Below are 23,025 nucleotides of genomic sequence, written 5' to 3' on the forward strand. Positions count from 1 at the left end.
GTGCAGCTGGTGCTTCTGGTCGGGTGGCAAACCTGGCTCAGGTCCCGCCAACTGGTCCATTTACGAGTCGCTTCCCTCTGTCCTCGAACTGGCTGTCACTTTCCACAAGCTCTGGCCCCGTCCCAGAGACTCCTAGTGACAAGGGACTAACGTGGGCCAGAACCCTTCCTGTCTGTACTAGTCGCTGCTCGGTTACAGAAGTTCAGCACTTGAATGAACAGATGCTGGTTCCCCTGGACAATAGTTTCGGCCCACACCAGTGCGTGGCGATCTGTGGTGGCTGGCACCAGAGACACCAGTCCGGCCGGGCTGTCACGAGGGAGGACTAATATCGCAGCGGAATCAGCATCTGGGCTGCTGGGGGAATGGAGACAGACTCACTGACCAGAGTCTGCACGTAAGGTACACCCCGGCCGGCCGCCTTTCGCCTTCAGGAAATGGAGATGTGTTCCCTGGACTTCCATCCGCCCGTTGGCCAGATCGATTTTTATAGGCATTCGCCTCAGAAAGTCCGTCCCCAACACGCAGGGCACAGGCAGCGTTGCGGAGAAAAAAATGGGTCCTGCTACCGAAAGCTGCCCAATCTGTATCGGGGCTTCAACCTGGCCCAGGAAGCCCATAATCCTTCCATTTGCCTACAACGAACGTTGTCTTGATGGGGACTAAAGGCCGATTTTTATCCGGCAGCATCTCGTGCATGGTGCTCGAGATGATTGTGGCCGATGCCCCCGTGTCAACCAGCATGCGTGCCGACACTTCCACGATTGCATCGACCAGGACCGAGGTTCCCGACGCGGCCGCTACCACCCGCCTTGCCAGCTTCTTCAATTGTGTGTGGCTGAGTCCGGCCATTGACCAGGCGGTGGCTCACTATCCTGCGGTATATGGCGAGGTGGAGATGGATGTGAACGGGCCGAAGATATGGTTCTCTCCTTTGGAGTGTGTCGCAGCGGGGTGAATGTGCCCTTGTTACATGGGGTGGGCTCCCCACTAGGATGCCGGTTGGGCTCCCCATGTAGTGCGAAGTCCCCCCCCCCTTGTGACGTGGGATGGGACCCCTTGTGGTGGGGGGCGCCCCCCCCCATTGTAGCGGGGAGTGGGGATTGGGGGTGGGCCTTCCCGTGAGGTGTAAGAGGCGAGCACATCATCGTCCAGAACAGATGGCAGCGCTCGTAGCGCCAATTTGTCTGCCCATTCGAGAGCATGGAAGGCAGCCTCGAATCGGCGGACGAACACCTCCCAATCACCTCCCTCGGCCACGAATTTCTCGACGGGCCCCAGCCGGCGCACCCATCCTGCCACCTGCTCCCCCCATTGGGTGTTTAGCCCTGGCGGCTTTAGCTGGAGCGGCTGCGGCAGCTGGCGTGATGGGGCTGGTTGCAGCTCATGCCTGGCTGGCTGGTTGGCCTCCAGGTTCCGTGGCACCTCCTCCTGTAGTACGAGTGGGAGAGGGGGTCCGGCGCCGGTAGGCCCCCCCATAGGGAGCTGACGCAGTAGCTCCTGGAGAGCCCTTTCCACGCGGGCCATGTGCCCCTCCATAGGGTCCTCCATGGGGTCCGGGCCCCCTGCTGCTGCTCCTGGTAGCAGGCCCTTTTGTTGCTCTGGACGTGGGGGATCTCTGCTTCCTCTTCTGTTGGCTCTTTTCCACGGAGGTTCTTCCTTGTAGCCATTGTCAATCCCACCGCTGCCACCAGATGTAAAGGAGAGCCGACACAAGGTTGCAGGGGGTTCGTCTTTTATTGATTCCCCCAGTCCACACTCGTCCCCATCCTTCTCTGTCCATTTCCACGCCAGTTCCCTCTTTCCTGCCAGTTCTCCCTCTTTTTTCTCCTCACATGCTCCTCCCCCTTCTACTGTCACCATCCCACTGTCCCCTCCTCTTGGTGGGAATCCTTCCCCTGACATCCCTTAGACCTGTATAAAAGGGGATGTGTGTTAGAGCAGATGAAGCAACGGCACCAGTGGAAGAAGCAGTGGCACCAGCGGGGGCAGCAACAGCAGTGCACTGAGCGAGCAGGGCAGCTATGAGTATGGTCAGAGCTACAGTTACTTGTTTCACTATGCAGTATGGAGCAATATTGTACACATTGAAGGTGATAATGGGGGTTCCCACATTGCTATTTTCCCTGTTGTGTAGCAGTCTGGGATGGGCGCAAAGACCCATGGACCTGCTGTGAGGATCAGAAGGGAGAAGACAGGAAGCAAGATTCAGCCTACTGTAGGCCTCTCGGATTTAATATGTGGTGTGGCTATTTGGGGATATCTGCAGGCTTTCTACAGTGTGTGTTGACCGTGGAGTTGGTTTTGGTGCTGTGTATGAAATGGTGAAACGGCATAACGACCACCACGAATGAGACGGTGTGTGTGTCAGGATTGCATTGGATCAAAGGCGTGAGTGGTTTTAAGGAGTGAACCGTGTTTTTGTGTTGTATTGTGTGTTCTGGGGATGTGGGACCCTATTGGGGGGGGGTACATAAGCGAGGAAATACAATTGCTTCAGCCTTTAAGACCTGGTCCATGGGTTTATTTGGACTACTTTGGATTTTGGGGCAGACCGGCCTGCACAATAGTTCACCATGGTGGAGGTAATTGTGTAGTGACGCCAGAGTTGGTTACCCACTGTCACAGCAGCGTTTCATCGCAGGACAATGTAACCAGACACTATCCACAATTTTTCGAATTACTGGCCCGACACTCATGATGTTTTAATTTGTGACAGGTACTTGAGTACTTGTATCTAATGACCGTTGGGATTTGTATACCCCAGGCATAATCTGATGCAATTTCCATATTCACAGGCAAGCCATGCCTCCCTCAAACATTAAACACATTTTCCCTGTCACCAATATGGTGGCATCCTGTATGCGTACTGTACATTACATCGACGATGCGTTTTTCCAAATCAACTTCATCAGTCAGAAGCTTCTCCAGTCACCACCATATAAGCCTGCAAGAAAGCTTCAGAGATGGTCTCTGCCTCCTAGTCAGCCTTCGACACCAACAGGGGCATATTCCCCTGGTTAGTCCTTGGCAAATGACCCAAGATATCCATTGCTACAATTTCTTATTTGTTTGAAAATGCTTAACACATCTTAATACTGAAGGTCCCATAGACATGCAACCATTATGTTAACGTAGGACAAAGAAACGTACCGGCAGCAGTACCCACCGCGGCTCCGGTGGCTGTTCTCTATTCACACAGAGTGGGTTCGCCACCGCCTACTGCTTCACATCGTGGCACACGCCCTCGCTCAGGCCTCAATGGAGCCAACGTGTGATGCGTCCCTTCGTATGCCGTCCTACAAGGCAATCAACGGGTTAGCCTCGCAATATTTGCAGGAACCCATCCATCTGTACACTCCGGCGAGGTCTCTGAGATCACCTTCTTTCTAGGACTCTGAGGTCAATCTCCATTTCCTGGGGCGATTTGGCTTTTTGCCAGTGCAGCTGCCAATCTTTGGATGGCTTTGCTTTTGCTAATAAGGCAATCATAATCGTTGATATATTTAAGTCTGTCTTGAAAACTCACCTGTTTAAATAGGCCTTTAGCCCCTAGTTATGGCCATTTACTCTGGTTCTGTTCATTTCCTGCTTTACATACACGGTGGCGCATTGGGATCTACAGTATGAAATACGTAACTTTTACAAATGTAAATTATTATTCTCAATTGTGGCTAAGCTGCAGCAAGCACCTTCTGGCACGACAGTGCGATGCAACCTGGTCAAAGCATCTAATCAAACCAACATACTCTGCTGCTCTACTTACTTCAAAATGTGATGCATCCCTAAATCCTACTGCTGGGGGTGGGCCGACTTGGACAAAGTTACCCCAATTGATTTCACTCGACTGTATAGCTGACACTGTGGAGGACAGTGATAGTCCTCATCCATCTCATGAGAGAGGCATTGGGGCCCTGAAGTTCGTGCGTATCTCGATTCGGCAGCTGTGACAGCGCACCAATTTTGCTGTGGCCTGCACCCACCATTATCGTGGTAAATTCCTGAAAGTCCTCTACCCACTGAACATCAGTCTGTTTTCAGACTTGGTCCCCTCAAAATCGCCTTTTAAAGATTAAAGCCCAATCCGTCCCTCACATTGGAGCATGTATGTATGTTGAACTTCTTTTAAAACAGTACGTAGTCAACTGTGCTCATTGTAAGGGCGGATTGAGTGATTTAATGGCCACTTAGTGGCGAATGGCAGCTGTTATTGTATGCATATGTATCTGCACGTTCACGTCTGGTTGTGTATGGAAGGTGTGTTGGGAGCAGTGGCAGTGATTACCGTGCTGTGCAGCAAACTTGACGAATTTGACTTTGTATTGGGTGCTGACCTCGGCACATCAAGCAGGGGTTTTCTTGTACTGTATTATTTTTATACATAAATGCCTTCACACGTTATAATTGTAATGATGTCTACAAATCATTAAAAATATAACTTGTCTGCCTTTTCTCAATGTACTGGTGTATAAAGGTTTCACTGCCCTGTGCAAGTTGTTGAGGATCATGACCACTATTTATTAAATGGCGAGCCGCATACTTGAATGTGTCCAGGGGGGACAGCTGATTGAAATGTTAAATACGATTGTCATCAATTTATTTTTCTTTATTGCCAACATAAAACAGCTCACACGTTTTGCAAGTGATACAGTAGTCGTGGTAACACGTGCATCTTCGATGTTTTACATTTGATGCGTTGGGTGTCGTTGTTGTTTGTGCGTTGGTGTTTATTGTAAAAGTACAAGTTCTGCAACTCACCTGACTGCAATGAAGTTCCCCAGCACCACCGTCAACACCAGTTTGTCTTTCTGTTTCTTCCACAAAATTGTACACCAGCAGGAATGTCAATGGAGTCGGTTCTTAGAACAATGCTCATGTTACCTTTATTATTGTTTAAGTTGTGATCAGATTTAAAAATGTATTAGTTGTAGTGGACAAATCCTAACAATGAGTTATGTAAATAAGGATGCTTCCAACCTGCAATGCTGGGTGGTATGTTTTTATTAGTCGACCATCAAATAACATAAAGAAATACAAATATTAAAAAATAAGAAAAATAATATTAAGAAATCCATCCTTCAAATTAGTCAAGTAATCTTAAATTGCTGAAAATATAACTTTCGACGTATTTGGGAAAAGCTACAAAAAGTCAACCAAGTTCTCCGACCGGCGGACCAATGCCCATGTTCTTCAGGGTGCTTGACTACACCTTATGCTGTGTAGAGATGGCTCCCAATACGAGTAGTTTAGCTCGACTGCCACAGAGCATTGGGACGATTAAGATAACTATAAATCCACAAATATTGTAATGCACACAGTTTTCATTAGATTGAGAAGTACAGGAAACCACAGGCAAGCTATAACCGGGGCTAACCATTTTTCTCCAGCACCAGTGGCCCTATATTCAGATGTTTGGATAACTCCATTAATTCATGTTCATAAAAGTAATGAAATCGAATAGAGCACTAAGGCATTTAAGAGCCTCATAAATGCGGATCCCTTTCCTTAAGGAAGCATGACCACTTATGGCATCACTCGCTTTGAATGAATGCCCAATAATTGCCGAACGTGTTTCACGATCTCCTCGTCCCTGCTGCCATACAGAAAGGGGCTCATGAAGCGGGGGATCACGTGCAGCGCCAGGAAAAATGCAACCCTGACGATGAGTGTGGCCCCAGCGTTAAGGTGCAACAACTCCGCCGACTTGTGGAACATGGGTAAGGCCACTGGCAGGAGGCAAAGTCCCAGCTGAATTGCATGCAGCACTATGGTCTTTCTGGCTTTAGAGAAGCTGTTGTGTTTCTCTGAGGCCTTCTTAGCGGCCCGAGCCGTCATGACATAGGATATTGCTACAGACAGCACGGCGAATGTAAATACCATGTACATAAACGCGTCACGGATAATGACTGCTGCCTCTCCATAAGGCATGTCTGCATCCAACTGGTTCATTTCGCATATAAGTTGGTGCTCGGTCATGAAGAGCGAGCCGCTCGCAATACACAATAAGAGGCGGATGGTTGGCGCTGACAGAGACAGTATGCAGACGCCAGCCACGACCTGTAAAACACATTCACACGAGTTTGAGGGAGGGAGTTCAACGGAACTGAAAACCAGAGAACACGTACCAGTTGAAACCAGTTTAACATACACTTGCAAATGGTATTGTATGTTGAACTTCTTTGGCACCGTGCGTAGCTAGCCACGTTAATCGGTGATGGGAGGGAAGGACAACAAACTAAACACAAAACGTAGTTCTAAAGAAATTAGTTTTCAATCTAGATTTAAAAGAGAATAGCTCCAGTGGCTTCCTTACGTCGAAAGGAAGATGGCCGCAGAAGCCCATCTGAAAGTGCGTGAAGCAGTGACCATCTTTGTTCGATGACAAGAAATGCTCATAACAAGTATAACCCGTAAAAACAAAGTTTTTCACTATAAATCCTTTATATGCGTGGCAGCGAACTCAATATAAAGGATTTAAAAATATATTCGCCTGTGGAGGACGCGGGGATCGATCCCGCAACCTTTGGCATGGGAAGCGAGGGCGCTACCAACTGCGCTACTCCGCCACGGCCTGTGGAGGGGTTACGCTCTGGGCTCTTACACTGTGACGTTCAGCCAAAGCCTTGAATGCGTTCTATTGGAATATATGTAAATACATTTTTTTTGCCTAAAAAGTGTAAAATTTTGGGCAATTTTTTTTTTCACGAACAGTAATTGTCTGGCACAACGAGTCTGTGTGGAAAATGTCAGCTCGATTGGATCACGGGAAGTGGGTTAAAAAAACGACCGAAAGATTTGCACGGTCCTAAGCAAGCACGCGAACTTAATATAAAGGATTTAAAAAGGGTCCTGAGACGTAATGTGACTTTATTTGATATATGGCATTGCAGTTTGTCCTCAAAATAACGTGAACAGATGTATTGAGATCACCACAGCATCCTTATCAGGGCCAAATCCGTTGATGTCACCTACACCTCGCCAATGCGTAATACCTAAAGTCACGTAGAAAGAAAATTAAATAATAGAATACGACGTTTCGATTGCAACACAAGCAATCATCATCAGGTACGTACAATCATCATCAGGTACGTACCTAAATTTCGATTTAAAGCTTTCGTGACTGCAGGGATTCATCTTCTTGATTCTTTCGGTAAAGTCACGTAGAAGGGAAGTAATAAAATAATAAAAATTAAACATAATAAAAGAATTCTCACGACGTTTCGGCCACAACGCAAGCAGCCGTCCTCAGGTGAAGAACATGTGTGTCGATAAGACAGAGTCTAAATGACACGTCTTAGGCTTGGAGTGTCTATTTAAGCTGTGAGGGAGGAGGAAGAGAGCCTTGACAAAAGAATTTGCATTTGAAGAGGAATTTAGCATATTTATGGGAAATGCAGGAATGCGAATAATGCTAATTGTGAAATGCGTGGGAGGTGGGCGGGGGGTTTTCAAAGTCAAAGTCATATTATGCCCACGTACCTGATGATGATTGCTTGTGTTGCAATCGACACGTCGTATTCTATTATTTAATTTATTTTCTTTCTACGTGACTTTACCAAAAGAACCAAAACGTAATTCCTGCAGTAACTAAAGCTCCAAATCAAGTTTAAACCACCTCTACGGGGAGGATTTAAGTTAGTCTCCTCTCTATCTCGGTGTCTCTGTGTTCTCTCTCTCTGCTTGTGTGTCTCTGTGTCTGTGTCTTGTCTCTCTCTCAAATTCCACACTTAACTTCGAATTTAGCAATCTGTGAAAGAACGTAATCAATCAGGATATGCGTTAATTGTGTGTTGACCGACTCTCTGTGTTGCATTGAATTACTTTGCCAAATTTTACTAAGTTTGTTTTATTACGTTTATTTTCTCTCTCTGTCTCTGTGTTCTCTCTCTCTCTCTGCTTATGTGTCTGTCTATGTGTCTCCGTGTCTGTGTTTTGTCTCTCTCTCAAATTTAGCACTCTTTGGAAGAACGTAATCAACCAGGTAGGGTGTTGACTGTTATATTAGCCGACCCTCTGTGTTGTATCGCATTATATTTCTAAGTTTACTAGGTTTGTTTTTTCTCATTCATTCGTACCTGATGACGATTGCTTGTGTTGCAATAAAAATGTCGTATTCTAATATTACATTTATTTTCTTTCTACGTGACTTTACTGTAAGAACCAAAAAGTAAAATCAATATTATGATCAATTCGTTTATTTTTTTTCAGATTGTGTAGGTATAATGTAATGTGTTTTAACTATAACCCTCCACCACCTGTGATTGAATCAAATCAAGCCGTCACGTGAGCTCATTCATTAGGTTGAAAAGTCTCATCAAGGAGCATACACCATCCAGTCATCCTTACAGCGGGTTTGGATAACCATTGTACAAAGATGGTCGCTGCATTCCGCGCTTCAAATGCGCTTCTGCAGCTGTCTGGAACGCTCTTTCTTCCGATACTAGGAAGCCACTGCAGCTATGCACTTCTAAATATAAATGTTAAACTAATGTCTTTAGAATTACTATTTTTTGATTGGTTTGTTTTCCTTTCCCTGCACCTTCGATTAGCAACGGTTGGCTATGTATGGTGCAAAAGAAGTTCAACATGTATACAGATGCCAAAAGCCAATGAAATCAGTGGGAATATTTGCTCACCTGACTTTATTTGATCGGCTCTGTCAGTTTGTGGAGAGTTGTGGTGAAATGATCGAACCCAAAGTAAACAAATTATAAATAACTATTACGTTACTTGTTTAGTCTATCTCGGACAACTATACTCAGTGTTCAATAAGTTATTTTCGACATACTTTAGTAGTGTAAAACTCTCTGATCCATACAGTAATACAAAAACACCTCCCTCAAATACTGTTTCATTTACAGTCAGATGGATCTATATTTTATCGCAATATGGCGTACATATTCAATAAAAAAATGGATAATAATGCCCAACATATAAACTTGAAGATTTAAAAACTGCACATCGCAAAGCGACGCTAACTTATTATTTAAAACGTGAAATTTTTTTGTAAAATCGTCCCCACAGCTATAGACTACGTGGGTTCTTATAATACCTTTGAAGTTGCTTCATACATTTCTAATTTATGTTGTAATACAATGTACATTTTGAGCACTCGAATTAAAGCTAGAAATGTCATACATTGATTTGTATTAGTATACACAAATATCTCGGTTAATGAAGTATATACGTTCCAGGGCGTATCTTCGTGATCAAAACTTCGTTCCCAGATTATTCGTTAACCGAGGTATTTCTGGAACGATTTTCTTAATAAAAATGGTAAAACCGGGGATGCCACGCACCCACATTAGCCAGGTTTGTCAGAGATACTGCGTACTATCATGGTTTACATAATCATCATCATCACCTCCAACCACATACCTGCAGGCCGGATTGCCGGTGGGCCAGTTGGTGGTATCGCAGTGGCTGACAAATGGCCAAGTAGCGCTCCAGAGCCATGGCCGTGATGGTGAGGGTGCTGTTGATTTGAAACGTCGTACTTAGATTGATTAAAAAACAGCAGAGGATGCGAATCAGCGAGATACGCTCCAATCTTATTGTCATCATCACACCCGATAGGAGCACGTAGAGCGTGTCGCTGGTCATCAGGTTCATGAAGAGGATGTACTTGGTACTCTCCATGAAGGTCATCACCCGGTCGAAGAGACACGCCATGAGGACAAACATAACAAAGGACGGCAACCACGTGATCAGCAAGATAGCGTACACTACGTGGTTAGTGGTGCTCCAGATCTGCTCTGGCAGTAGAGAAGTCTCGTTTTTCAAAGAGTCATTCACTGGTAGACTTGCCATGATTTTGATTTGTTTATTCCGCTCTGTAACAGGAAAACACACGTGGTTCGGGGGAGGGAGAAACGCGTTACACAAATAATACATATGCATGAGCTCTGTAATACTTTCCAATCTGAATTTGTCTGTCCGTGATGTAGTGAACTAGGAATATGGAACCCGACGGGTAGCTGTAAGGGGAAAATGCATTTTTACATTTGAAAATAGTCTCTTTAGCTCCCACTACATTTTTTGAAAAGAGTACATTTTGTTAAAACGATGATTCCCCCCCTGCCATAAATAAGGACGCGTCGGGTCCATGGGCATGACAGATATTCGCGTGTGGTTATTTTTTTGTCACCCAACGTTCTGCTGCGGGACTTTTGTTCATGTGTAGTGACATCGGGGATGTCACTGTATGGTGCCGGCCTGGACGGGCCGTGGCGTGCAATGCATTGGCATTGCGTACACCCCATGGTGGTTGTAGTACCAGCCCTAGCGGAGCTTGGTGAGCGCTGGGATAGCGCAGGTACGACGTATAGTGTGAAGTGCGGTCTCTCACGAGGGGGAGCGGGAGAGTGTCAACCCAAGTACAGGTTTGCCTCGGGCCATGGCACTCTGGTTGACCCTGCAGACATCGTGATTTAGAGTGTCCACAGAGAGGCCCCCAGGTGGGGGGACTAGGGGGTGATCACGTGTCCACGGAGAGCTCTCGAGAGGGATCGAGGGGGAGCTATAAGGCTCCAGAAGGCGGGCGGGGCCAGGGGCGGAGCGGCCCCGACCCGTGGGGGGATATAAGGCGGGTCCCTGAGAGGGACCGGGGTCGCTGCATTCTACAAGCTGGAAGCTCTACATCTCAAGCTGGCAGCTCTACGTCTCAAGCTGGAAGCTCTACATCCTACGAGGCATCAACACGTGGTCGCGGACCAGAGTGAGGGCCTGACCCTTCGTAGCTGTAACTCCTCTGTATATGGTAGTTAGCTGGGTGGTCACCACCCTAGGCTGTATCTGCTGAAGTGGCAGTTACCCCTTTGTGTTACGTGTTACAAATAAATGTGTTGCCTCTAAAAGGAACAACGTCTGAAATTCAGTTGGACTCACTACACATGTGTACAGCAACACAATTGAATAAAAGTATATTTTTTTAATATATGATCTTCTCTACATTGTTATATCACCTAAGGATGGTCCCCTCCTGTATTCCCAGGGCCTATTTCAATGCACTTCATTGACATGAAAGGAGAGATAAATTCATGGTGGTTTCCCCAGATTGCCCCACATGCCCCCCTGGCACAGTACAAATTCTACTTACACTTTTTTTGGCCATGCCCAAATGTCACAAAATTCTACCAGGAGATCACCACGGTAAATTTTTACGACATCTGTGGCATTAATCTCTCTCCCAATCAATTGAAACAACTGTGTGGGGCCTGAAACTGGACACTCGATTGAGACGCCTACATGCACTATTCCAAACCTGTAATATCTTGGAAACAATGGCAGAATGCACTGTTAGCCCCGGCAGGTATTGAGCATTTAAGCCAAAAGCTTTTTGGGAATAGTAATTCAAGACCAGGTGGTTTCCCTTCTTGCGAAGTCTAAAATAAGTGTGATGGATGAAGATGTTGGGGTGTGGGAGACTGGGGATGGGGTCAAAGATGGGTGGACTCCTCAGCGAATAAGAGGAGATGGACCAAGGAGCAAAGGGAGGCCGATACTCAGGTCCATAAGCTGCGTGTGTATTCGTTGATTTGTAGAATGTTCCTTTACTAGACCCTGTCCCCGCCCCTTCCCCCAACTATCCCTGATCTTGTCTTAGTATGTTAGTTATCTCTCCGCCCCCATCTTTTTCCCCTCTGTCCGGGGTCCTCACTTGGTTGGGGCAGTCACTAATAGCATATCCATCGTTATACTGAAGTCGTTTTTACACTAACTCAGGTTTACACAAAGTCGTAGTATTACTGGGGAAGACATGATTCAGATTGAAGTAGCTTTAAAGCAAGGTGTCTGGAAGACAGGGCATACACTATTCACCCACGTTTAAACATTGCACCATGCAATTATTGCCAACAGATATGTACACGTGCAAAATAAATAAACAGATGTAATTCCTATTTCACAAAGGGGTCTCTCCAAATACCCAAAAAGTATTTTTACACATCCCTATTGGCCACATGGTTTTTTCGGATTACATTAGTTGAAAATAGGGTTCCAGTTATATATGAAGGTATACAACACGTGATGCACACCAAGCAATTAGCGTCGATTGTGGATACATTTTTCTTGCCATTAAACTAGGGGCAGTTGACCAGCATTAGTTTAAGCGAGCCCGATTGCCGATGAGACGTGGAATGTCGAAAACCGGCCAAGGTTTCCTTGTATTAAAACTATTCTGTGGAAATACGCACTCCCAGAAGGTCATGTGGATGATGAGATGGGTAAAATAGACCTTTTTGTTTATGTGGATTTACAAAGATTTTTAAGGAGGCGTATTGTTTAATTTCATATTTTGTGAAGTAGATTATCACAACAATGCTCAATGATTGCTACAGAACAGGGCATATGCATCTAAAGTAATTTGTCAATATACTGCTGGATGAACACCTCCTCACAATGTGCACGTTGTGGTGGATAATTTGATAATATTTTACCACCCTGATCAGTAAGGGTTAAAGGAGGGGAGCATAGAAGTGGGAGCATATAAGTATAGGTGGTCAGTCCTAGGACCTGTTTGAGGTTACGTCCCGAGAAAACGTGTCGTAAGTAGAAACAACGTAAGTTGAGATCGATTTTCTCAAAGAAGCAATAGAATAATAGTGGATTTACGTTCCTGACCAAGGGTCCGACATTAAACTTTTTTCTCTCCTAGATATGAATAGAAATAGCATATTGAATCAACTATCAATTATATGTAAAGTACAATAATACTGTTTAGAAAGGTCTTACCTATTTTTGGATAAAATACATGAATAAAAAATGCTTAAATATCACTCAATGCACAGAGGTTTAGCACTGGAGCCAAGCACCGTACGTTTGTTTGTGCGCAGAACCTGGTGCCTGAGTGAGCATCACGACGTAAGTGTAGTTCCGACCACCGTGAGTAACAAAACGGATGTGACAATTGGCAACCTGCCTTAAGTGTAGATCGACGTATGTCGAACCACACTTAAGTCGAGGACCACCTGTAAAGTATTATAACAAGATGTTTCGCTGCATCGCCCTCCAATGTCGTCCATTCCAAGAGCACTGATAAGAGGGAAAAGTATGAATGACAATGAATAATCTCGCCCATGGTCATGCTTAGTTTTGTTCGGGCTCGACTCGGAAATCAGACCCCATGCTGTCAAAGCCCCAGCGATGGAGTGGCTCGGATTTCCAATTGAAACCTAGTGCAACGGACACAGCCGCCATCAGTACCAACCAACATATTGCAATTCACTATGCCGCACAAAAATAGAAGTTCAAATTGCCGAAAGAATACGTTTGCCCTCTGCCTCCCTGCCTCGTTATTATGTCAAGCATTCACCAAGAAAGGAGGTCAGTTAGGCCCAGGCCACTAACAACGCCAGGAAAAGCTGCAGGCATTGATGGAAGTAATAAAGATTTTTGGGTTAGATCGCGTTATTTATAAATGTGTCGTAACCCTCCACCACCCGACACGGCCAATCAGTCAAAAATGTGTCACGTTGACAAAAGACAAATAGTTCACTACTTTAGCCCATCGGTGTGTTGAAGAATGAATCCACAACATTTACATTTTTGAATACGACATTTCCCTGGTAATTACATGCAGCATCATCGGGCAATTTGCCAGAATAGTGAAGCCCTCACTTGCTCCCGGTCTTAAATAGAGCAGCAGGGTGAAGTCATCTTTTAACCCAATCAAATGCAGAGATCAGAGGCGAAAAGGGAGGGGGGGGTATTGTAATTATATAATAGATTAATAATCAGTTAATTGTCATGATTAGTAATCAGTTGTAGATTAGTAATAGTTGTAAGGTGTAATTTTTTATAACTGAACTCAATCACTATATCCAATCATGTGCAGAAATCAGAGGTAGCGTAGGGGGGTATTGCAATTATATAATAGATTAGTAATCAGTTAATTGCTATGATTAGTAATCAGTTGTAGATTACTAATTAGTTGTAATGTGTATTATTTAATAACTGAACCCAAACACTATACCCAATCATGTGCAGAAATCAGAGGTGGCGGAGGGGGATTGTTGTAATTAGATAATAGATTAGAAATCAGTTAATTGTTATTATTCGTAATCAGTTGTAGATTAGTAATTAATTGTAATGTGTATTATTTAATAACTGAACCAAATCACTATACCCAATCTGGTGCAGAAATCAGAGGTAGCAGAGGGGGTTGCAATTACATAATATACTAGCTGTACTACCCGGCTTCGCCCGGGACTTGTATCCACCACGCCCGGGCGCCTTTGTCTCCCCAGTGGCGATGTTAATACGCGACACCAGTTACTCGTTTTGAGGCTGAGTCCCTCCCTCACCACTCTCCCTCCCTCAGCACTCTCCCTCCCTCAGCACTCTCCCTCCCTCACCATTCTCCCTCCCTCAGCACTCTCCCTCCCTCACCACTCTCCCTCCCTCAGCACTCTCCCTCCCTCACCACTCTCCCTCCCTCACCACTCTCCCTCCCTCACCACTCTCCCTCCCTCACCACTCTCCCTCCCTCACCACTCTGCCTCCCTCACCACTCTCCCTCCCTCACCACTCTGTAGAGGACGTGAAACTTTGATGAATTTACCTCAGAGTCGCGTGGTGGGTGTCGAGGCCTAGCACCGTGCAGAGCCTCCGGCCTCGCCTGATTTTCCCACCCGGCTGACGCTGGGTACGGGTGCCGTCCCCCCCCCCCCCCCGCGCTACAATAATACTGTCTAATGGCTATAATTATATAATCTACCGACCCTATATTAGTAATTGCACACATTGTGGTGGGGGGGGAGTGAAGAGGACGTGAAACTTTGATGAATTTACCTCAGAGTCGCGTGTTAATGCGTGCGCCTATTTTTAACGGGAATTAAAAATGGCGTCCACCCCGCGGCGAAGGCGTCGCTACCCGTTGCCAGGGGCAACCGCCGTCCAATGAAAGCGGCGAAGGCGTCGCTACCCGTTGCCAGGGGCAACCGCCGTCCAATGAAACTGCGTATGGTCCGGCGACACACAGACACACACACAGACAGACAGACAGATTCGCGATTTTATAATAATAGATTAGTTACCCCACACACAATTCCAGTAGATGAGATGATTTCTGAGGTAGAATCAGTGGTAAAACACCTTCCACGTAATGAGGCAGAGATGATTAGACACGAGGTTGCCAAAATAATTGAGAATAGCAAAGGCAAAAGCCTTAAGAGAGCTCCGATTAAATAAAGATATTCTAATTCTGGCAGCTGATAAAGGCGGCACTGCTGTAGTAATGTCACGAGCAGATTATGATAATATAATTGCATATTTACTAGAGGAAAGTACCTACATTAAAATTTACGAGATCCAACTAATACTTTAAAACGTAAGACTACTGCACTAATTTCAAATTCATTTTTCCCAAAGACTAAGCAATACCAAATTAAGCCAAAGGCCTCAAAACCACCGAGACTGTATTGGCTACCAAAGATTAATACAATTGGCATCTCATTACGACCCATTGTAAGTACAATTGGCTCTGCCACATATAAATTAGCAAAATATATAACTCAACAAATACAACCCTACATCGGTAGGACATCGTCATTCATAAGAAATTCAGAACATCTTGTGAATTGTGATTAAATATATTAAACTTAACCCTAATTATATTCTGGCGAGTTTTGATGTGATTTCTCTATTCACTAAGGCTCCAGCTAATGTGTGGCTTAAATGACTTGATACACTAGTAAAGAATACAGGTTTACCAAAATATATTTCAAAACTAGCTGACCATTGTTTTAAATAACACTTACTTCTTATGGAGAGGCGATTTCTTTAAACAAAAAGAAGAAGCAGCAATGGGCTCTCCTTTAGCTCAGGCTATAGCAAATTTGTACGTGGAAAACTTTTAAACAAGAACACTTGCCTCAAGTACATTAAAATCATTTTTTTGGTTTAGATTTGATAATGACACTTTGGTTGTCTGGCCACATGGTAAAGATATATTTAATTAATGTCTAAATCATCTAAATGCACAAAACTCGGCCATCCAGTTCACCATGGAAACGGAGATGAATAACAGACTTCCTTTCCTATATATTTTGCTTAGACATGGCCTAAATGGCAAAATAACTCACAGCGTTTACCGAAAGGGAACGCATCCTGATGCCTATCTGACTGCAGATTCACATCATCACCCAGCTCAGAAATCCTTTCTTATCAAGACGCTCATACTGTACATCGGGCTAAAACAGTGTCAGATGGTGAACGTCTAGGAAGAGAGATTAAGCAAGTTAAAGAAGCACTACGACAGAATGGCTACAATAATGCTCAAATTAACAGAGCACTGAATGCCAAATCCTGATCGCAAAGCAACACTGCTGAAAGTGATCAGATTATTAAAACAATTAAAATACCATATCTCTCAGGAGTAACTGACAAATTAGCCCGTGTTTTGCTAAAGCAAAACATTAAAGTAAGATTTGGTACAGCACACAAAATAAATAAAAATTAGTATCTTGTACTAAAGACGAATTACATAAATTATCAACAGAAGGTGTATATCGGATTAATTGCTTATGTGGCAGATGCTATATTGGACAGATGGGATGTAACATCAGCGTAAGAATAAAAGAACATAAAAGAAATGTTAAATTATCTCAAATACAACTGTCGGCAGTGGAAGAAACATGGTTGCCAACAAGGCCACTCAATTGATTTTGATAAAGTTGAAGTGTTGTGTAAAACTAATTATTACTGGCCAAGACTAATTAGAGAATACATTGAAATTGAGAGAAATACAAATTGCTTTAATCGCTCTGACAGCTACAGGCTTAGTGCGGCCGGGAAGCGTATTATTAAATAATACATATTACAATTACAATTCCTTATAGGGGAAACACATGCTAATTAACTGATTACTAACGTTGTATATAATAAAAATAACCCCCTCCGCCACCTCTGATTTCTGCACCAGATTGGGTATAGTGATTGGGTTCAGTTATTAAATAATACACATTACAACTAATTACTAATCTACAACTAATTAGTAGTCACAACAATTTACTGATTACTAATCTATGATATATTTACAATAACCCTCTCCTCCACCACCTCTGATTTCTGCACATGATTGTGTATAGTGATTTGGTTCAGTTATTAAATAATACACATTACAACGAATTACTAATCTACAACTGATTACTAATCATAACAATTAACTGATTACTAATGGATAATATAATTACAATACCCCCCCCCCCTCTCTCCGCCTTTGATCTCTGCATCTGATTGAGTTAAAAGATAACCTCACCCTGCTGCTCTATTTAAGACCGGGAGCAGGTGGAGGTCTTCACTATTCTGGCAAATTTCCCGATGATGCTGGATGTAATTACCAGCGAAATGTCGTACTCAAAAAATTTAAATATTGTGGATTCACTCTTCAACACACCGGTGGGCTAAAGTAGTGAACTATTTGTCTTTTGTCAACGTGACATTGTTTTACTGATTGGTCGTATCGGGTGGTGGAGGGTTACGGCACATTTATAAATAACGCGATCTAACCCAAAAACTTTTATTATGAATAATATTGGTCGCGAAAGCCTACGTGTTAAATTGATGGAAGTCTCCGAGACTTCCTCAACAATCATGGACCGCAACTGGGTTGGTGGTCTCCGCTTCTGAAAACATGATCACTGGAAAAGCTCTCGAAAATCTGGTGGTAGTGAAGCCTGGAAAACCTGCTGATGACCGCAGTAGCTATTGACCCATATCCCTGCCCTGTCCAGTATACAAGCTCTTGGAAAGGTCACTCCAGGTCAGAACGTTGTCTCTCTCTTTTCTGGGATCAACCCGCTCAAGACAGCTGGATTCATGCCGGAGATAAGCTACTGGTGACCACGTGCTTGCACTCACATCACGTGTTGAGGCAGGCTACCAGTGTAAGTTAAAAACAGCGGAGGTCTGAGTAGACCTTTTCATCACCTCCGACACTCGTCTGGTAAAGAGGCCTCCTGCTGAAGCTCTCTCACCTGCTGCAATGCCAGCAGACAATGCGACGGCTGAAGGCAATGATGTCCAACCCCGCATTCCATGTTGATTTAAGAGACCAGAAGAGCAGAGCACGGACCCTCCATAATGGCCTTCCAAAATAATCAGTATTTGGCGCCTCTACATTTGCGACATTCCTCCAACAATACCAGGCCACTAATTCATTTATGCTGATGATTTTGCTTTGATGGTGTAGGCAGCAACACTCATACAAATGGAGGCAACCCTCACTGTTGATTCAAAATAAATGAATATTTCCAATACCGATGCCTCTGACCTAACCCTGTGAAAACTGGGACGTCAGCATTCTATCTTAGCGACTCACAAGCTGAGAGGAAACTGAACGAGCGTGCCAATGAGACATGGATCGCACACGAGACCTACCCACGGCATCTTCGTATGACGGAAGCCTCGCTTGCATCTCAAAAAATCTGAATCTTTATTTAGACTGGAGGAGGAATCCGATGAGCTGAAGTTCAAGTTTAAAGGTGTTCATTATTGGCGGGTCAGCAAAAGTTGAACGCTCATAAAACCAAGTTAGGGGACAAACGTCATGACCCTTGAACTGCTGGGGTTGTGATGCGAAAACTGCGAATGACATCGCTGGCATTTTTATACTCTCCAGCCAAATAATTATTGTGCACAGAAATCTCATTGATACCCAGTTGGACGCTGTCATTTGGATCATCACCAGAATTTTGAAGACCTTGGATGCATGTACTCGCACACATTACTCCTACCATCTGATGTGAGAAGAAACATCACATGCATGTTATACGTAGGTTTTCACTACCAGCATTATGATTCGTAATTAGTCAGTTTGTGGAGTAGGCATCACGCCAATTTCCAGCTATACCTCCCGTCCACTTGACAGAACCAATCAAATCACGTTGTCACGTCATGGGTAAATATGCCAAACGATTTTGTCAACTAACCGGAATGTTGAAAAGCATGCATAATGTTGATAATTTTATAAGACGTTTCGCTAGAGATTATTTCCATATCTCATCAGGTATTAACAACAGCAGCAAATGTTGCTGCTGTTAAACAGTCTTCCAGTATGCGCACCTCCGATTATCATGGTTGGCTGCGTAGGGTAGCTGCGATCTACCCTGGTAAATGTTTCTATTTCCATGACAGAAGAAGAACTCGCCCACTTCCCTGGGATCCAGGACAGTCGCTCGCATGAGTCTGCCTCAGCTCATAACGCCTGTGGAGGTAGCACCGTTGTGATCTCTTTTCCTGCTGCAGGGGATGTCAATGTACCAATGTGTCTAACACAGAGAGTTTTTAATCGGTGTCTATTGAAGGATTGTATGACGATGACATGCTTGAAAGTACAATCTACAAAGTATGCAAATAATTACGGGGAGATGCTTGCTTTTGTATTGAACGGAACGATAGAGAGTTACTGGGATTAGAGACATGTTTACTATAAAGAAAGTAGATGGGCTTGGCAGAACTATTTGCTCCAAGAGATGATGGCAGATGGGTGAGAATACTTGCTGAAAGGCAGCCAAAGGAGGAAAAGCACCTAAGACGAGGGCGACCACAGAGATGGAACAATGAAATCAGCTCGTGTCTCTGGCGCCAAGTGGATTATTACATCATGGTATCAAGAGGGCGCGAGATGTCATCTCCCTCGCCTGGTTTTGAAGGAGGGTCGTAAGTTCGGTCCCGACCTTGGCGCCTGCTGTATGTTTGGAATTTAGGTGTCTTGTGGAGGCCGCCGTCCACCCCACCGCCCTCGCTGGGCAGGTGGGGCGCGACGTCCGACCCTTCTACTCCCTCCTCCACCATGTCGATCGGCCCCCGCCGGGCCCCCGCCGACTGAGTGATCGGCCCCCCCATGCTGTCGCTCTCTCTGAGGGACATGGCTGCAGCACTGGCTCTCCGCCGCACGGGGTTACTCCGCACACGCCCACGTACACCACCGCTAAAACGAAGGCGGCTACATGAATATGAGCGCGCACCTCCTGGTGGTTAAGCCCTAATCCGCTTGCACACCACAAAGGCTAACGCTAAAGGGCTGCCCGAATATGCGTGCTGGCAGGGTGTTTATCCACTACCCCGCACCCGCGTTCAGACGCGCTCTAAAGCGTCAGCGCGCGCGCTACCGTAGATAATTAATGTAACACACACGTTCACGCATAAACACGCGCTAGCGTTGGCGAGTGGTTTCTACTCATCCCGCCCTGATATTTGCAAGGCACGGCTGCACGGGCGAGTGAGCGTCAGCGGCCGTTTATGTTTTAATACATGCGTGCCTCACGCACACACACACTCAAATTACCAACACCACGCCGAGGTTCCACTCACACACACAGAAGTCAAACTGCACCGATACTCTGTACTAAAGTTTATTAACGGCGCAAATACACACTACTTGGGAGTGAATATTTTGCGAGAAGAACTTAGCCTAACTCTGCCTACGAACCCAGTCACTCAAACGTCCTACCACGCACCTCGAAGCTGTGCTCACGGCGTGGCAGGGACGCTGTGAGAGTCGGAGGGAGAAGGACGAGATAAAACTTTACTTATCACTGCCTCGTAGCAGCACTCGCTGGCATCACACGGATGCTGCGAGCGGCTCGAGGAGGCAGGATGGCAGGGAGTGGATCTTGACGGCCCGGAGGTTGAAGACAAGAGACCTAAAATCGTCCTGGGCTACTCTTTTTAAATCCTTTATATTAAGTTCGCTTGCTTGCTTGCTTGCGTGCTTGCTTGCTTGCTTACGACCGTGCAAATCTTTCGGTCGTTTTTAACCCACTTCCCGTGATCCAATCGAGCTGAAATTTTGCACACAGACTCGTTGTGCATGACAACGAGTCTGTGGGTAATTTTCGTGAATTTTTTTTTCAAAATTTTACACTGTTTAGGGATTTTTTAAAAAGATTTAATTACCAATTGCTTAATGCTGGCAGACAATCATCTGACCCATAGGTGGCAGCCATCTCAAGCCAGAGGACGATAGGACTCTAGCCGCCACGCATATAAAGGATTTAGAGTGAAAAACTTTGTTTTTACGGGTTAAATTTTTACCTGTGGTTATCGCACCCCCCCCCCCCTGTTACCGTGTCTTTGCTGTAGTTTGCGGTGGCGGTCACCCGCCACCCATTGTCCCTCGTTGCCCATTGTCTGGCAAGGCGCTTGCACTTTTCTTGCCTAATATTCCGCCATCCGTCCTCCCCCAATGTTGTGAGTAACTCATTGCGGCTGGCCCAGGGAACCTTTTCTTTCTGCGCCCATACAATTTTATACCATCGCAATGTAACCAGTCCTGCGAGGGTCAGCCAATCTCCTGGCACCGTGAAACCGTGGGACTTTCCCTCGAGGGGCCCTTTGGATTAAAACCCGATGTGCTAGGCCAGGGGTCGGCAACCTACGGCTCCGGAGCCGCATGCGGCTCTTTATGGGCTGCTTCTTGACGATATGTACGTATGTACAGTATGTACTCAGATGCATTGCGGCTCTTGAAATACTGAATTTTGTACCGAATTGGAAAGAAATGGCTCTTCTTGTTAATTTGGTTGCCGACCCCTGTGCTAGGCAATCCCATGCCAGGACACGACGTGGGTGCCAGTGCTGCGCGTCTGAGTGTGCTCAGGGTGGGGGTAGTGATCGTGTATTTTTTCTCCGGGTTCTCCGATTTGTCCATCCACATTATTAATCGACATGCACTTCGAGTATTTGTCTGCTATACATTTCCATCTCATAAGCCACTTCGTTGAGCTGTCATTTGTGGCTAAGTCGCTTCTGAAAAAGAGCTACATAGCTAAGTGGGCTTTACCTGGTAAAATAAAGATACAAAGTTTCGTTTAGTTTTAAAAGAGACTGCATCGTTTTGGAACAGTCTTGTTTGCTACTTTATTTTAGCTCACCCGTTTCTCGCCTCTTCTATACACATCACTCTCTCTCTCCCTCCTTACTCTCTAATACCTTGCGTAATATTATTTGTCATGGTTATTGAGCAATGACCCAGAAGCCAAAACGCCAAGTGGCTAGGAACACACAACCACTATTGATGGTATAGTAGATAAGGATAAACACATTTATTAAACTTAAAATAGTTTTTCAATTACTTGTTATTAATTGTATTTCCCGAAAATTCTTTATTATTTATATGTTCAAAATTGAATAAAAATATATACAAATTTTGTCAGTTTTTGACGAGCTATTGGTTACGTAATGACATACATTTGTTTAGCAGTGGTTCCAAGTGCTAAATAATAGTAATCATTATTAGAGCCCTTTGTGAAACACTTAGTATAAATGAAGACCTCCCTATGCCGTGTCGGTGGAGTGGATCTTTGCAACAATTCACCACGCTGGAACAATGCACGTTAGTCATAGATAATTAATATATCACACTTATGATAGTTGTGTTCGGGATCGAACTCAAGCTCACCAGGACCCAGGCATTGCACTGACAACTAAACCACCCTCTCCAACTTCTCGTGCTGTTTAGTGGTCACCAATTAAAGCGAGCGTAGGCAAATACTCCACACGCACAGGCACATTGTGCTTGCTAAAAGTATGCACACAAAGACGCGATCCAGAGCCAAACGCAAAGGCACATTGTGCCTGCTAAAAGTGTGCACACAAAGACGCGATCCAGAGCCACACTTACATTACCTGCAGAGTTCACCTCTCGCGGGGCGATGGAGTGAAGTTTATCCGCTGTCGCGTTTAGCTTTTATACCGTTCGTTCCTCTTTGAGGTGTGCACCTTGGGAGGTTAAAAATACGCTTGTTGTGTGATTGTTTCTAATGTCGTGACCATTGCTGTGGCATGGTGTGTCAGCGCTCGTCTCTCGAGATCATTCTCAAGGTGTCGCCGGCCTTTCGATGGGATGTGTATTTGTGGAGACTGTAATTATAAACGTGTGAATGGGGTAACTTTTGGGAATTAAAAATTGTCACGTGTGCATACTAACTTGCATAGTGTGCTCTGTGTGCTCTCGTTTAATTTGATATACAAGGAAGATAAAAACGAATGCATTGCCATGAAATCTTCTATACTACCCAACAT

The 23,025-nt window shown here is 44.9% G+C and overlaps 1 protein-coding gene across 2 annotated transcripts; it reads right to left on the reverse strand.

The window, feature by feature from the left end:
• Positions 1 to 5,077: 5,077 nt before the first annotated feature.
• LOC133339426 (odorant receptor 131-2-like) lies at positions 5,078 to 22,648 on the reverse strand. Of its 2 annotated transcripts, none has more exons than XM_061547573.1 (3): positions 22,625 to 22,648; positions 9,379 to 9,833; positions 5,078 to 6,057 (listed from the first exon to the last, which is right to left on the reverse strand). In XM_061547573.1, exons 2-3 carry the CDS (start codon positions 9,808 to 9,810, stop codon positions 5,524 to 5,526), a joined length of 966 nt encoding a protein of 321 aa, XP_061403557.1. In that variant the 5' UTR covers positions 9,811 to 9,833; positions 22,625 to 22,648; the 3' UTR covers positions 5,078 to 5,523. The 2 variants fall into 2 exon arrangements, with proteins under 2 accessions (XP_061403557.1, XP_061403556.1); XM_061547572.1 differs by having other exon boundaries at positions 22,630 to 22,642.
• Positions 22,649 to 23,025: the final 377 nt, after the last annotated feature.

This window comes from Lethenteron reissneri, unplaced genomic scaffold (genome assembly GCF_015708825.2).
Source record: "Lethenteron reissneri isolate LAM-NWPU_2019-01 unplaced genomic scaffold, ASM1570882v1 scaffold_1864, whole genome shotgun sequence".
NCBI classification, from domain to species: domain Eukaryota; kingdom Metazoa; phylum Chordata; class Hyperoartia; order Petromyzontiformes; family Petromyzontidae; genus Lethenteron; species Lethenteron reissneri.

Coding starts and splice junctions, on each gene's coding strand:
- LOC133339426 (XM_061547573.1), bottom strand. CDS start 9,810: ATGGCAAGTCTACCAGTGAATGACTCTTTGAAAAACGAGACTTCTCTA. Junction 6,058..9,378: donor ACCGGCAATCCGGCCTGCAG/GTATGTGGTTGG, acceptor TGTGTTTTACAG/GTCGTGGCTGGCGTCTGCAT.